The following is a 15,284-nucleotide window of genomic DNA, read 5'->3' on the forward strand; positions in this document are numbered from 1 at the left end:
TTATCAAGTGATGCCTTATCTGATGTCATTTTCAAAGAGGGGCCCTCTAACATCACAAGGTTGTATATTCCAGCTTTTCCTTGACATCCTCGTTAATGTTTCTCTCAATTCCATACCAGCCTTCCTTCCAGTTGGGTGAGGCCCAAGAGGAAAAGCAATGATCACGTCAGCCTGTAGGCATACTGTTCCCTTCAGATTCATTGACTTGGTTCTCAGAAAGATGAGTGTATTTTATTTGTGCTTGAATCCAGCTCTGGAAGGAGTGAGATAATAAAGTTCACCTCCATCATTTTCCAGAGGTGATAGGAGACGTGCCTGTGGAAAAAGAACCCCGGAGTAGGAGAGCCAGCGTCGTCTTTGCCTCCTGATTAAGTGTTCTTTCTTTGATGACTACCGTTCATGTAAGCAGCTACTCTAAGAAGATATTCAAATCAGGTGTAGATAGACAGTGGAGTGGAATTGTTTTCCTATACATGAGATTGAGATAACATAGTAAACAGTAGTTTCTGAGCCAAGTGTGTAACCAAATAAAGAAAATTATTTTGTGAGTAATTGAAAAATAAAAAGAAAGAACAAAAAGTTATATGGGAACAAATTCCCTTTAGCCTTTAAATTCATTGGGTTATTTTAGGTTCATTGGAAAACGTTTTGTTCATGAAAGCGTTTTATTCATGAAACTTGTAATTGTAACTGCATACATTAAGTAATTCTCCATTCATGGCTTAATCACGTGAGTTCTTCTCATTGTGATTCTGGTGTCAGGTTCTAGACTGGCTCCAGTATTTACTGTGTATGATTCTTTACGGTTTATTTCTCATCTCTGAGCCTCAGTTTTTCCATATGTAAAATGTGGGCTGATCAGAGGAGTTTCTGTTGGAGATGGGACCCTGATGCCTACAGTCTCCTAGATACACTTTATATAGTCTGTATTTTTAAATCATTGAAACAACTCTTTGAGCTATATGTACTGTTGGCTGTATTTTATACATTAGGTGACTGAGAGAAGTTAAGATAAGCTTTCGGAAGAATGTATAGCTAGTAGGTTATGTCTTTGGGTCCCAAGCCATGTTTTTCTGCCTCCAAAGCAGAGTCTCTCTGTCCAGTGTACCTGACATTTCTGTCCGTATGTCGCAGGGCAATTGTGACTATCTGATGAAATAAGGTACCTGAAAAAGTGAGAACACGGCAAGTGCTGTGTCAGTGTGGGATGTTATTTCTTCTGAGTGTTTTTAGCCACTGTCAGAAGCTAGCAGTTAAGGGCCAAGGCATAAAGAAGTCTAGGAGTGTTGTTTTTTCCTGCTCTGTGGATGCGGACGTTGAGGCCCACGGGGATGAGGAAGGTGTCCACACACCGGAAAGTGGCAGGATAGCCTTAAGTTCCTAGTGCAATTACAAAGCCCACTGTCCTTGTGGTCCTCTCCAGGCCTGAATCCTTGCTCCAGAGTGGGGCTGGGATTCCTTTGTCCACGGATTGATTCCTGTGAGGAAACTTCTTATTCACTGTGCAAGATACCTTGGTATGGCAAGAACAGGTTACTAGTGTGGGATGAGATACTGATGTTGATAGTGGTGTTTTTATTGAAGACCATTTCCACTAAGTTAATCCACTCAAAATTCATGACAGTGAATACATCTGTTTATATGGCTATCCTTCTATACTTTCTGAATTCAGAAATGATTCTTTTGGTGCATATGAATTTTGGAGGAGCTTCCGCCCCACCCCCGCCTCAAGAAAATGCTCTGTAGTGGCCATACCACATAAAACTGCCCCTGACTTTCCTGTTGAATCATCCCAGCCAGATTATTGCTTTTCTCTGGATTTGTCTTCATTATATAAATTTGTTCAGAAAGTCTTGACATCAGAAAATATTCCCACCAGAGAAGTTTTGTGTGTGTAAATTTGTCTGTAAATCTGAATTCTGTAATGATATCAAAGTGATGAATCTAATGAATTCCAAGCCGCCATTGTTTTTTCAGCTGTCTTAAACAGATCGACATTCTAGTATGCTTTTTTATCAGAATGTATTGACTGTCCAAAGAGCTTTGCAGCTAGGTTATTATCCAAAATAATTTCTTTCCTGTTGGGTATTTTGAATGACTCTAACTTTGCAGATTTGTTGAAGAACAGTAATTAACTTGAGGGAGTTCCCTGGAGGTCCAGTGGTTAGGACTCTACACATTCCCTGTTGAGGGTCCGGGTTTGATCTTGGTCAGGGAACTAGATCTTGCATCCTGAGCTGTGTGGCCACAGGAAAAAAGAAAAATGGTAGTTATTAGCTTTGTAACAGCTGAATTGACTAATATTCTTGGGCACCTGAGTGAAACCACATGAAAATACATTTGTATATACAGAGAAGGTATGTCTTTTAAAGCAAGATTTTTTAGTTGGTGTTTCAGTTTGAATCTGTAAGAAGAAGAATTACTAAATAGAGTAACATCTGTGAATGCTTGAGGGAAAACCCGATCACCTTGTACTCCTCCTTGACTCTTCTCCTCTCACACTCCATATTCAGCCTGTCAGGAGACGGTGTCAGCTTTCTCTTCATATCATACTCAGGATCTGATTCCTTCTCGCCATCTCCACTATTTCCCCGCCATAATCCTCCCAAGTTACCATTATCCATGACCTAGGTTACTGTAATAGCCTCCCACCAAAAGTAAACGAAGGAGGATATTAGTAATCTTTTTACTAATAAGTGCTTTTCTTCTGTAGACACAAATATTTTAGTGTTTACTTTTACTGTGCATTATTTGTAAAATACTGAGCAAATTAGGAGTATAGGTTATGTCATGGGGGATACATGGCAATTCTTGTTCATTTCCTTGAGGAAACCATCTTTGGGGAGACAAGCGACAACCATCTTTGGGGAGACACATTAGAATGTCATTGATCACATGAGTTAATGATGAAAACCACAGAAATAAATTGCAGGTGTCCAATTGAAGAGCTCCTAGAATCTACGTGAGTTTAGTAGATTAGAGAAGGTTTCGTGGAGGATGATCATGAGCTGTGTCTCACACAATGCTGAGGAGTTGCGGTGGGAGGCCAGGTGGCGTGTCTGCAGTTGTATCAATATTAGGTGGAATGAGCTCAGTCTTTTCTGAGAGGCATTACACCCATTGGACTGAAGAACAGGAGGCAGGTTCATTTGAAGGATTGTTGCGGGGGAGAGGACGAAGTGGGTTTAGATTACCAGTTGGCAAGCTGTTGGAGCCATGTCTGGGGACTGGGCCGGTTCTTTACGTTAGAATCCTGAGCTGGCATTGGATGTGGGCGCTAGGGCAGATGAGCACAGTAGATGTTGTTGTTAGGAAGTCGTCTTTATTTTTTTACCGCACCGTGCAGCATGTGGGGTGTCAGTGTCCCGACTAGAGATTGAACCTGTGCCCCCTTGCCATGGAAGCACACTGAGTCTTAACCACTGGACCACTAGGGAAGTCCCAGGAAATCTTGATTAGAGCTTAGGAGGTGGTTTTGGAGAGTGTCATGGGTGTTATCTAGAGTGACCTGGTAACAGATCATCTAGATATCTAGACTGTGTTCTCCAGAGTCCCGATTTGCCCAGGACTCCCTCGTTTTCAGCCCTGAAAACCACATGTCATGGAAACCCCACAGGCAAAACAGATGGTTGGTCATTTAAGGATAGCATAGTTCAGACAAGCAACTGGTATCAGAGGTACAAACCAGAGTAAAACATTAGCACATTATCAAGTGAACAGAACTTGAGGATCAGAGATCCAGAGCGTTTCAGAGGTCTGATAGGCAGGCAGTGGAGTTGAATTATATAAATATCTTGGCTGACAGAATTTGGCCAAATGAAATTTAGCATTGTCATAGCGACTTTGTTTATGTGACAGTCTAATTTAAACAGATTTTGAAAAATGAATATTTTAACCAATGGTTTTTGAGTTTTGTATTATAATAATAATAATAATAATAAGAGCAGTAGTTATCAGCAATGGATACTTAACTTGTACCAGGTACCTTGCTAGATTTTACAGATATTTTCATGTTTAATTCTCACAATCAGCCTATGAGATAGGCAGCATTGTTTTCTTTCCTTTATAGATGAGGAAACTGGTGGTTTGAGACATTAGGCTGTTTACTTAGTTACACAGCTAATTAACAGTAGAAGGAGATTTGAACCCTGGCCAGCCCAAAACTCTTAGCCACTGTGTAGTACCATTTCCTGGTATCAAGGAACCTGTTCTGTTTTATTAATTTTTCTCCTTTTACTACAAAAGTTAACACTTGTTAACTCTAGGAAAATTGAAACACAGGGACTAGCAGAAAACTATGCAAAATACAATTCCTTCTATTTAGAAACAAAGTCTGTTGACATCTTTGTTCATATCTTTTTCTTTGGAGGGCACATTGATATATAATTTTTTCTATAAAAAATAAAATTTGATAAATCTTTTAAAACCGGTTGTTAGACATTTATTCTTTTTCAGTGTATTTTGTTGGATGTTTAGCTTCTTGCAACGTTTTGATAATACAAACAGCTTGCAATAAACATAATTAGCTGAAGATGATATACAGATAAAGGAAAATGAAACAAGACTGAAAAACAAAAATTTACAATGATGGACAGTAATGCAGGAGATGCATAACGATTGTAAAATCCTCACTCTATTTTGTATTTGGATCACCAGTACAATGAAAATCAGTGACTGAGGAATATTTGCTTTTGAACAGACCATTATGTTGAACATCTCTCTTTCAGTTAAAGTTGAATTTTCAACAAAATCACCTAGAGCTGGTGCAGGAACCAAACTAGGACCCCAGCCCCTGGGCAAAGTCCCAGGAAGGTGCCTGATCCCTAAAATGTAAATTCAAGTAGTGATTCTGCTGCTGAGGAGCTCACTTCATGGGTTGGTGTCCGACTCTGTGCGACCCCATGGACTGCAGCACGCCATGCCTCTTTGTCCATCACCATCTCCCAGAGCTTAGCCAAATTCATGTCCGTTGAGTCGGTGATGGCATCCCACCATCTCATCCTCTGTCGTCCCCTTCTTCTCCTGCCTTCAATCATTCCCTGCATCAGGGTCTTTTCCAATGAGTCAGCTCTTTGCATCAGGTGGCCAAGGTACTGGAGCTTCAGCTTCAGCATCAGTCCTTCCAATGAATATTCAGGACTGATTTCCTTTAGGATTGACTGGTTTGATCTCCTTGCAGTCCAAGGGACTCTCAAGAGTCTTCTCCAACACCGCAGTTCAAAAGCATCAGTTCTTCAGCTCTCAGCTTTCTTTATAGCCCAACTCTCACATCCATATGTGACTACTGGAAAAGCCATAGCACTAACTGTAGGACCTTTGTCAGCAAAGTAATGTCTCTGCTTTTTAACGTGCTGTTTAAAAAACCATTGAATTCTAGAAAAACATCTGCCTCATTGAGTACGCTAAAGCCTTTGACTGTGTGGATCACAAGAAACTGGACAATTCTTAAAGAGATGGGAATACCAGACCATATTACCTGCCTCCTGAGAAACCTCAGGAGGTATGCAGGTCAAGAAGCAACAGTTAAAGCTGGACATGGGACAACTGACTGGTTCCAAATTGGGAAAGGAGTACGTCATGGCTGTATGTGGTCACCCCGCTCTTCGGGGGACTAAACCACAAACCCCATAACCAGAAACTATAGCTGAAATAAAGAGAAGTAAATTTCAGGATCAGAATATTACAGCAGGGGCTTCCCTTGTGGCTCAGTGGTAAAGAATCCACATGCTGATGTAGGAGACACAGGTCTGATCCCTGGTCCAGGAAGATGCCACGGGCTGCTGGAGCAGCTAAGCCTGTGAGCCACCTCTAAGGAGCCTGTGCTCTAGAGCCTGGGGGCCGCAGCTACTGAAGCCACTGCAGTGAGAGGCCCGGGTGCCGCACTAGAGGAAAGTCTGTGAAGCAGCAAAGACCCACACAGCCAAAAAAAAAAAAAAAGAATGTTAAAATAGTTATCAAAGCTGGAGGCCATGGCCAGTTAATGACAACTGGGAGTTGATGCTCAGTCCCTGAGTGTTGGGTCAGGCTCTTTAAACCCTTCTTGCCAAAGGGCAGGAGATTGGGCCTGGGATGAGCCTGAAAGTGAAAGTCGCTCAGTTGTGTCCGACTTTTTGCGACCCCATGAACTATACAGTCCATGGAATTCTCCAGGCCAGAATACTGAAGTGTGTACCTTTTCCCTTCTTCAGGGGATCTTCTCAACCCAGGGATCAAACCCAGGTCTCCTGCATTGCAGGTGGATTCTTTACCAGCTGAGCCACAAGGGAAGCCCAAGAATACTGGAGTGGATAGCCTATCCCTTCTCCAGTGGATGTTCCCGACCCAGGAATCAAACCTGGGTCTCCTGCATTGCAGGAGGATTCTTTACCAACTGAGCTCTCAGGGGGATGAGCCACGGGTGGGGAAAAACACCCCAAGAGAGCTTGAGAGAGCTCCAGGGATTGGAAACCTGGTAGGTTCTGACAGCCGGAGGTTTCGAAGAAGGAGAATGATGTAATGAAAGGTTAGTGAGTGATTAAATCAACTATGAGTAGGCAAGGAAGCAGTTTAAGAGGATGCTTCTTAAATGGCCAATGTAAAGAAAGAGGTTCTTGGTCTGGCTACTGGTAGGAATTATATGTAAAGAAATATCTAAACATCTCCATTAAATAATTAGGTTGGAGACATTCCTGTTGTGACATACCTCTTCTTATCACAAGTTTGGAGTACAGATGGAACATGTAGTTTTGATCCTTGGGGCTTGTAATGCTGCCATTACTTTCATTAAATTGAGGCTTTAACTGGTATATTAAAATTTTCTTTTATCACAGAACCCCTAAATAGGTATGCTGTATCTTATGATTGCAGTTTAAGTTAACACTATCACATTTTAAAATTAAAAATTATTATCTTCTCTTGGTGCTTTGAAGGTCATCATAAAATTAATGACAAATATACTGGAAAGACATTTCAATTAACTTTCTTGGATATTGATCAGATAAGCACTAAGATTTATAATTATTTTCTGAAGTCTTCATTAGATGAGTCCTTTGTTGCTTTGGGTGACTGTTTTAGTAAGTACTTTGCAAACCCTGGAAAGTGTTGCTTCTGAGTTAATTTAAAGAGAAATCTTCATTTTGCTGCATGTCCACATTAGTTTTTTGTTTAACAATTGTATAGAAATTTACTGAGTTCTTAATTAGAAATAACTTTTTTGTGTGTTTCTGGAGGTATTAAATGTATAAACTTCCAAGAATCTCTAAATGATATAGAAACTTCCATTTAATTAACTGTAGCTAATGGTTAGATGTGTTTCATTGCTTTGAACTTTTGAATCAGTCCTCCCTTGCACAGTATTTGATAAATGTGATCATAAGCTCTGTCTCACCCATGGAATTTTCTAATATTTATTATTTTCAAAATTGCAAAGAAATCTTTGTTGTAAGAAGTAACTGAAATAGTATTCGATATAGACTCCTACTTCTCCCAGCCTCAAAATGATAACTCTATAACAATTTGACACATATTTTCCAGTTTTCCATGGAGTTCTGCTCTGTGTACATGTGTGCGTATTACACATCCCTCCTCCTCCTCCCCTCTCCCCTCTTCTCCTTCCCTTCTCTCCCTCCCTAGCTTAGACTCTGTGGTACTGTCCGAGGAGAGGAGGCTTTGTTCTGTGCTGGATTTCACTCCCGGGTGAACTCATTGTCCTTTTTCTTTCCTTCACGTGGTTACCTTGAAAGTTCAGTAAATTCAATCTGTGCTTTCCTTCTCTTTATCCTCAGCAGTCAAACCAGGAGCCCTCCCAGAACAAATCCTCAACTCTGTAAAAGGCAACCGTTCTGAGTGTTTCTCCCAGGGCCAGCCAGCTAAGCAGCCCCGTTCTGGCTTCCCTGGTGACTGGCCCCAGGCCCAGAGGGGCTCTGCTGGTTCCAAGTATGAAGTTTCTCTGGGGTTTCCCTAGGCTATTCTTTGCAGCATTCCTTTTCTCGGTCTATTGTGGGTTGAGATCTCTTCTGCGTTAGCAACCCTGGCTGATTTCTGTCTCCTTGAGTTTTCTGAAAAATGGTGATATGTTGATGGCAGAACTTGTTTCCTCTTTCTTCTGTTGTTTTAGTGCGATTTAGGTACACATGATTACCTACGTACACGATGCTTTGAACCTCCCAGGCGCCTAGTGTTTTTTCTGTTTTTGGAAATTCTTTCCAGGTTCATTTGCAGTTTCTCTGGTTTGTGTTATAACTTGACAGTTTTTTCCTTCTTTTAGTTTTGCATTTTATAATAATTATAATTAAATCATTGATACCTCATTGCTGTCTTTTTGGGTTCAGAAATGACATCATTGCTTAACAGATTTATTTTCTACTGCATTTAGAGACCTCCACAAGGTGTTAAGGTATAAAGCCAATTAATGGTGCAAAATTTATTTTTAGAAATTTAAATAATTGTCCTTATTTCATTTGTTCGGTTTAAATGTCACTATCTTTAATATATATTTGTATTTTATTTGCCAGGTGACTAAGTATTGTCAGTTTCCTTTTTTCAGTGTTCAGATTAAAAAAAAAAGATTTAAAAAAGTAATAGTAACTTTACATGAGCACATGGGACTCAGTGTATTTTAAAATGATTTCTTACTGTCAGAAATGATTTAGCATTTTTTTTTATTGAGATGCATTGATCCTACAACAGCATATATTTTTAATTTTGTCTTAGGAAGGAGAAAACATTTTCTATTTGGCAATTGAAGATATAGAAACAGATACAGAGCTTCTGATTGGCTACCTGGACAGTGACATGGAGGCCGATGAAGAAGAACAGCAAATTATGACAATGATCAATGAAGAGGAAGGTAAAAATTCTAAAGGACAATCAACAGCTAGCAGAAAAGGTATTAACTCTAACTGGTGGGCCAGGAGAATGCAAGTTGTAGGAGAAATAAAGTTTGAAATGTGCTTGAATTATAATGGCATTGTAATAGTGTGTCCTCAAAATAAAGTTAGTTTTTGTCAGAATTCTCGGAGGATATCCAGCCGTGAGCCTCTCTTCCAGCAGGGAGGGAATGGTGGGCTGGAGGGGGCAATGGATGTGTTCTGCAGGCTGCCAGGGTCTGCAGCGGCTCCCTGCTCTCACTGGTAGGGGACCAGTAATGGGGATTTTTGTGCTCTAGCCCTGACTTTGTCGTTCACCCGTGTTGTAACCGGGCTGGTCACTAACTCTGAGGCTTTATTTTCTCTTCTGCACATGGGGAAGGGCGAGTGCAGAGGTCCTGTTGGGCCCTGTGGGAGTTTTCCTGGGCCTCGCTCTTGTTTAAGATCCTTTGAGAATCTGGAGCATCTGGAAATGTTCCTCCGTTCTGGTTGTGGAGACCCATAGCATTGCGGGGTTGTACTGGTAGGGTCACCGTCAACGCGCAGTGACTGGGAATGGACTTGCTTCTGTCAGCCCTGCAGTCTAGGATATGCATGTCGCTTGCCTGTCCTCTGCCAGTGGATATCACTTGTCATCAGGGCTTGTTTCTCTCATTTGTGTTTTGCTGTTGATCGGTCACGAGGGAGTTGTGAAGGGTGGTGTAGGTGTTCACGTTTTGTAAAAGGCTGGTCTTTTCTATAGAGTATTTTCCCTTCTGTTCAACAAAGCCACTTCAGAAGTGACATGGGTTTCTTTAGTCACCGTGGTATTAATGTCTTTTATGTGAATTTTCTGTTTTAACTGTATGTCATTGACTGAGAAAGTATGAGTGTTCTGAGTATTGCCAGATTATGCCTCTGTTTAGTTTGGCTGGAATATTTAAAAGGAAGGTGAGGACAGGCTATCGGTTTTGTCTTTCCATTATGCATTATGTTGTTGGGATGTCAGATTTGGGGTGATGGGAATTATTTCTGTATAATTTTGTGTTTTCTTTATTTTTGTATGTATTTTCAACATTGCCCCAAGAGTATGGTACTACTGTGTCCACTGTTTTGCCTTAAAAATAAGTCTCCTACTTTTTACCACCATGACTTATATAATAAAATGTTTCTTTTGTAAAAAAGAACCAATGGAAACTTAAATAGATCTTTAGAATTTAGTTTTGTTTATAAAAGCAAACATAAAATCCCCCAAACAAACAAAAGAACCCCCCAAAATAGATGCAAAAACAAACAGCAAAAGAAACAAAGAATCCACTCAAATGTCAATCAGTGGAGAGTTTGGTTAAATAAGTAAATTATGGTACCTTAAAGTTTAAAAAAAATTGACTTAAGAAAATACTAAGTGGAAAACATAGCTATGTATGAAACTACATAAAAAGTATGATCATAAAGGTAGCTATTGTTATACTCTATAAAATACAAATTCACAAAAGATAAGTCAGTCATGGAAAGAGATTACAATAGTTGTCTCTTTGTTATGGGGTTATTGGTGATTTTTATTCCTTCATATTTTCTGCATTTTATCTAAATCTAATTGTATTTGATAATCAAGAAACATATGTAAATTAACTAGTGCACTTTGAAATGAGGGTATAGCCATGGAAGTCCGCGTGGGACTGACGGCCGGAGAGACAGTGGAGCCTCACTCCGCGTGCTGCAACGAGTGCTGTTTCTAAGACCCTGGTCTTTTTTCACATATGTGTGAGAGTCCCCTTGGTGATTCAGCATAGTTCGCCTTGGTTGGGTTTCTCTCTTCTTGCAGCTAAAAGTGAACTCAAGATGACCTGTTTCAGGGAAGACTTTGGCTTTCCAGTTCAACGTTTGTAATATCTCTTTGATGTGAAAGGTTAATGTTACAGGGTAAATTAAAATTTGATTTTGAATTGCTGAAAAACAATGGTTTTAAAAAAATGTTCTCATAACACTTCCTGTTATTTTTCATGGGCAGCCTATTCATACTTATAGAGATCATAAAATTTTACTAAGCTGGTACCATTAGCACAGTTAATTTTGATTTTGAGGGCAAAACTGAGCAGTTCTTGGCTCTTCATTTTTGTCTCATAATTCTGCTTGCTTGTAAATATGCAGATCGCTTTGGCTGTAAAGAGGACTATGCCTGTCCCTACTGTGAATCAAGTTTTACCAGTGAGGAAATTCTTGCCGAGCATCTTCAGACATTGCACCAGAAACCCACAGAGGAGAAAGAATATAAGTGCAAGAGCTGTGGGAAGAAATTCCCAGTTAAGCAGGCTTTGCAAAGACAGTGCGTACATTAAAGATAATCTCTGAAGTTATAAGCTGACATTTTAACTCTTTTATTTGGTTTGTCTTATAGTTAGTTTCTAACCTGTGTGCCTGTGTGATGGTGTGTGTATAGAAATTAAGCATTCTTTATTGTCATTGTCATTAACTTTTCTTACATTGATTTTTCAAACATTCTGTTTATGGAGTTTAATAACTTGCCATTAAATATTAAGCTCATTGGTGTACTAACCTGAAATCTGATATGCATAATTTAGCTAGTGCTTTGAGGGGGCAGATCAAGTTTCAGTGATCTGCATGTGATACTCCTCTGAAATCAGGTAAAAAAAAAGTTAATGAAATGGAGAGAGTTTGGAGTATAAAGAATACAGGGACATTTTGGGAAGCAGTGTGTGTTTCATAGCAATGTTGGAGAAATCACTTTGAAGATGAATATGTACAGGATCTAACGATGAAGTAAATTAAATGGTCCCACTCATTGCTCAGCGCCCTTTATTTTAACTGTTTATATTAACAGTGTATAAATTTATCCTTTTAAGTATTTTACAGTATCATGAGTTACTAAAAATGAGAAAGTGTATACATGTATTTATAAACTTTTATTTTTAACAGAATGTCACCTTGCATATGAGCAAGAACTCTTTAACATAACCTTAATGTTTCATTTTTTATTCATTCAAGTAAAATTTTGAAACATGCTGTATTTCATATTAAAATAATTTTCATATATTTACCCACTTTTGCTTATGATATTTGAGATTAAAAATTTCTGTTCAAAACTTGAAAAATCTTAACTATTATAATTGCAGATTATACATTTAGAAATTCTCTTATACACTTTTAAACAAGTAAAGGCTATATACTTTTTAATGAATATATTTTAGAACTGCACTCCAGTCAGTTTTTATTGAATTTATGTTATATATACTACCTCAAGCATACTTTAGCTGAGCTGAGTCTTACTGCTAGGTGCTACTAAAAAGTTTAAAGGGCAAAAGACAGAATAAAAAGAAGAGATCATGAATGTGACTCTATTCAAAGTAGAGGTATTTTCATAAGCTTTTGTCCTAGACTTCCAGTTTTTTTTTTGTTTGTTTTTTTCTATTTCCCCTCAGTGTTCTTCAGTGCTCAGCGAAAAGCAGTCTGAAGGATTCTTCACGAAGTTTTCAGTGCTCTGTTTGCAATTCTTCCTTCAGTTCAGCATCGAGGTTTTGTGTCTGAGTTATCAGATGGCTGTTACACGATTGTGGGTCGTTATTGGCATGCATGCTTTCATGCTTCTTAGTGGTTTAGTATCATATGGCTACAGAATTTCAGTGCTTTCCTTCCTCCCTGCCTAGGTAATGCTTACAATGACCCTGGAGCTCTGCTGGGGAGCATGCATTACAAAAGCCAGCCAGGATGCTAGAAATGAGTAGGTGTCCTCACCGTTTCCTCTCCCTGTTCCCCTGTCCTGCTTGTCTTGCAGTTTTGAACAGCACCAGGAGACATGCCAGGGAGATGCCAGGTTTGTGTGTAAGGCAGACAGCTGTGGGAAGAGGCTGAAGAGCAAGGAAGCCCTGAGGAGACACCAGGAGAACGTCCACACCGGTGAGGAGTCATCAGAGGGCTGTGTTTAAAGAGGCCTCCTCTCCCCAGGCTGCTGTGGTCTGTTCTTAATTCGCGCTCTCAAGGACAGAGCTTGCTTTTCCATTGTATTTCACACAGATGTAGAGCTCTGGAAGTGGAATTTTTTTTTCTTTCACTGAACATTATTTCTTTTTAAGTTGATTTCCATGATTGTCATCATTTTTCCCATTTCTGAATTAATCATAGCTGGAAACCTAAGCTAGGATCTGTTTGTGCTTGGTAGCCAGATGTATTAAGAATTAATGTTTTAAGTAGTAATTTTAATGCTTCAGCATGTGAAATTTCTCTCATGGTAGATATATTTAAAAACTACTAACTGATGGCTCTTCTGCCTTAATATTTTCACAGTAAAATTCATTTTTAAAAACTCTTACATTTCTGCTATATTGGAGAAGATATACTGGCTACTTTTTGACCTGCAAATTGAATATATTTGGATTTATAAAGCAGATACAATTTGAATTTTTTCAAATGGCTAGCTAAACAATAGCTAAACAGTTAGAAGCTTTGTTACTTAGATTTCATCTGCCTAGCACACAGTGAATGCATTTTGGTTTAGAGGTTGAATCTGTTGCACTAAATTGAACAGGTTAATATTTTCAGAGTTAATGATCTCTTTCCTTCAGTGTCTTTTCCTTAAAGGAGACTGAGGTTCACGGCACTTCTCATATCCTTCTGTACTGATATTTTTCTCAGGTGATTACTATTGCTATTGGCTTAAAGGTGGAAATGTCTTTTTGGATAGGAGGAAAGTGTTATTTCTTTTCTTCTATCTTGTTTATTCTCACATGCAGGGGAAAAGAATAGTTGGAACTCAGCTTCTGTTTCCTATATTTATTCAGTGTCCCCAAAGTGTCTCCTTTAATGCTAGTTGGGAAAGCTCGTATCAGCATGACTGCTGGGTCCAACTTCACATCACCGCTTTGGGCTGACTGTCAGTACCAGCCATGTATGAAAGCTCAGGGTGGCAGGAGGTACGGCCTTGTGAAATACAGCTTCAGAATGAGGTACAGCACTTAGACTTCACAGTGTCCTGACCTCTCTCTCCTTTTGAATGATACATGACTGATGTAGAAAAGGTGGCAATTTTTCTGATTTCTTTATACTTGGGCCTTTTCTATGTCTGCAAAAGGCAGTCATGACTTTTTGATAGACCTGTCTCTTCATAGTTTTTGCTTTTTAATAGCTGTTATGGTTTAAAATGCTGTTCTTAATTTCCCCCATCTTTGTCTGCAATGTATTATAACAAATCTTTTATGTCATTTTTAAAGTTAACTTTGCTGAACTAAGTAAAAAACCAGATGCACACTAAAACTCTGGAAACTTACATTCTTGTTATTGGGCATGTGGTCTTCAGACTGTGCTATAAGCATAATTTCTCTAAGACTTCTTGTAGTTGGTCTTGGATATTAAAATATGCTGATTCTGAAAACTCATGGTGATTTTGTAGGAGTGAATTTATAAAGGGAAGTTTTTTGTTTTTCTATGTTGTGGATTCTATAAAATATGAAACTTACTGTATTTCAGCCAAAGGCCACATGCATATTTTTTGCTGGAATTGGTACACAGTCTGCCTCTCATTCATAGCCTCTCTCTTGCTTCTTCTCTTTTGTCTGTGAGCTACATGGCCATTTGGGGAAAGAATATTCCATATTCAGAATAATGAAAAAATGCAGTGTTTGTACATATGGTTGTAGAACCCTTTACTCTAGAAAGACAAAGGTATTCAAGGAAAGAGAAGGTCTTGCAGCTTTACCACTGACAAGGACATATGTTCCTTGTTAGGTGATATGAATTGAAGATACTGAGAAGAGAGAAGCTGAATTTTTAAATATGAATCACATTTTTCCATAGCACCTGTAACATATGGTGGGTAGGTTCTCAGACCAGCTCCTGGAGGCACACTTAACCTACATTGTGCTGAAACTCAACAGTACTTAAGTAGCTGTGTATTCAGTATCGTTGAATTAATTTTTCATGCATCTCCCACATTAGGTAGTAATGTGTTCCTGACTCTTTTTGAAAGCTGAATCGGAAAGTCAAATATGAGACTTACCTGAATATAATAAACTAAAATGGCATAAAATCTGGTTGTAGCTTTGTAGTTGCTCTTGTCCTTGACCCTGGGGAAACTTGTAGGGTGGTGTCCTTTCCAGTTACTCAAGAGGAAGCAGTGAGGGGGTTGATCCCTTTAAACCCACCTTAACCATCTTAACCATTCTTTCTCTTTTGATTTGATTCTGTGGTTGCTGACAAGAGATATTGATTTTACAGGAGATAACATTTACCTACATTCTCGGGCAAACAATCATAAACTTTCCCCATATTTCTTCTGAGGACTAGGATTCTAGTTCTGAGATAAAGACTAGAAGCTATGAGGAGGAGAGAAAAGGTTGAAGAGGAGGGATAGTATATTGTCTCTGACTCCAGCTGGTAGAGCAGTGGCAGAAGTATTGGGAAAGGTGGAGTGGATGATTATGGAAATCTCACTTCTCTTTCTCTTCT

The 15,284-nt window shown here is 39.2% G+C and overlaps 1 protein-coding gene across 5 annotated transcripts in view; it reads left to right on the plus strand.

Moving 5' to 3' along the window:
* Nucleotides 1-15,284, plus strand: part of PRDM5 (PR/SET domain 5) — a 250,533-nt gene that overhangs the window by 97,668 nt on the left and 137,581 nt on the right. For 2 of the 5 annotated variants that reach the window (XM_045166318.1, XM_045166317.1), the window contains exons 4-7: nt 8,692-8,866; nt 10,977-11,151; nt 12,266-12,358; nt 12,619-12,740. In XM_045166318.1, the coding sequence (XP_045022253.1) occupies nt 8,692-8,866; nt 10,977-11,151; nt 12,266-12,358; nt 12,619-12,740 (565 nt within the window). Of the gene's footprint in view, nt 1-297; nt 402-8,691; nt 8,867-10,976; nt 11,152-12,265; nt 12,359-12,618; nt 12,741-15,284 lie in introns of those variants that run through there. The other 3 variants (XM_045166320.1, XM_045166319.1, XM_045166321.1) reach the window with 2 other exon arrangements.

The sequence above is a fragment of the Bubalus bubalis genome, chromosome 7 (genome assembly GCF_019923935.1).
Source record: "Bubalus bubalis isolate 160015118507 breed Murrah chromosome 7, NDDB_SH_1, whole genome shotgun sequence".
Lineage (NCBI taxonomy): Eukaryota > Metazoa > Chordata > Mammalia > Artiodactyla > Bovidae > Bubalus > Bubalus bubalis.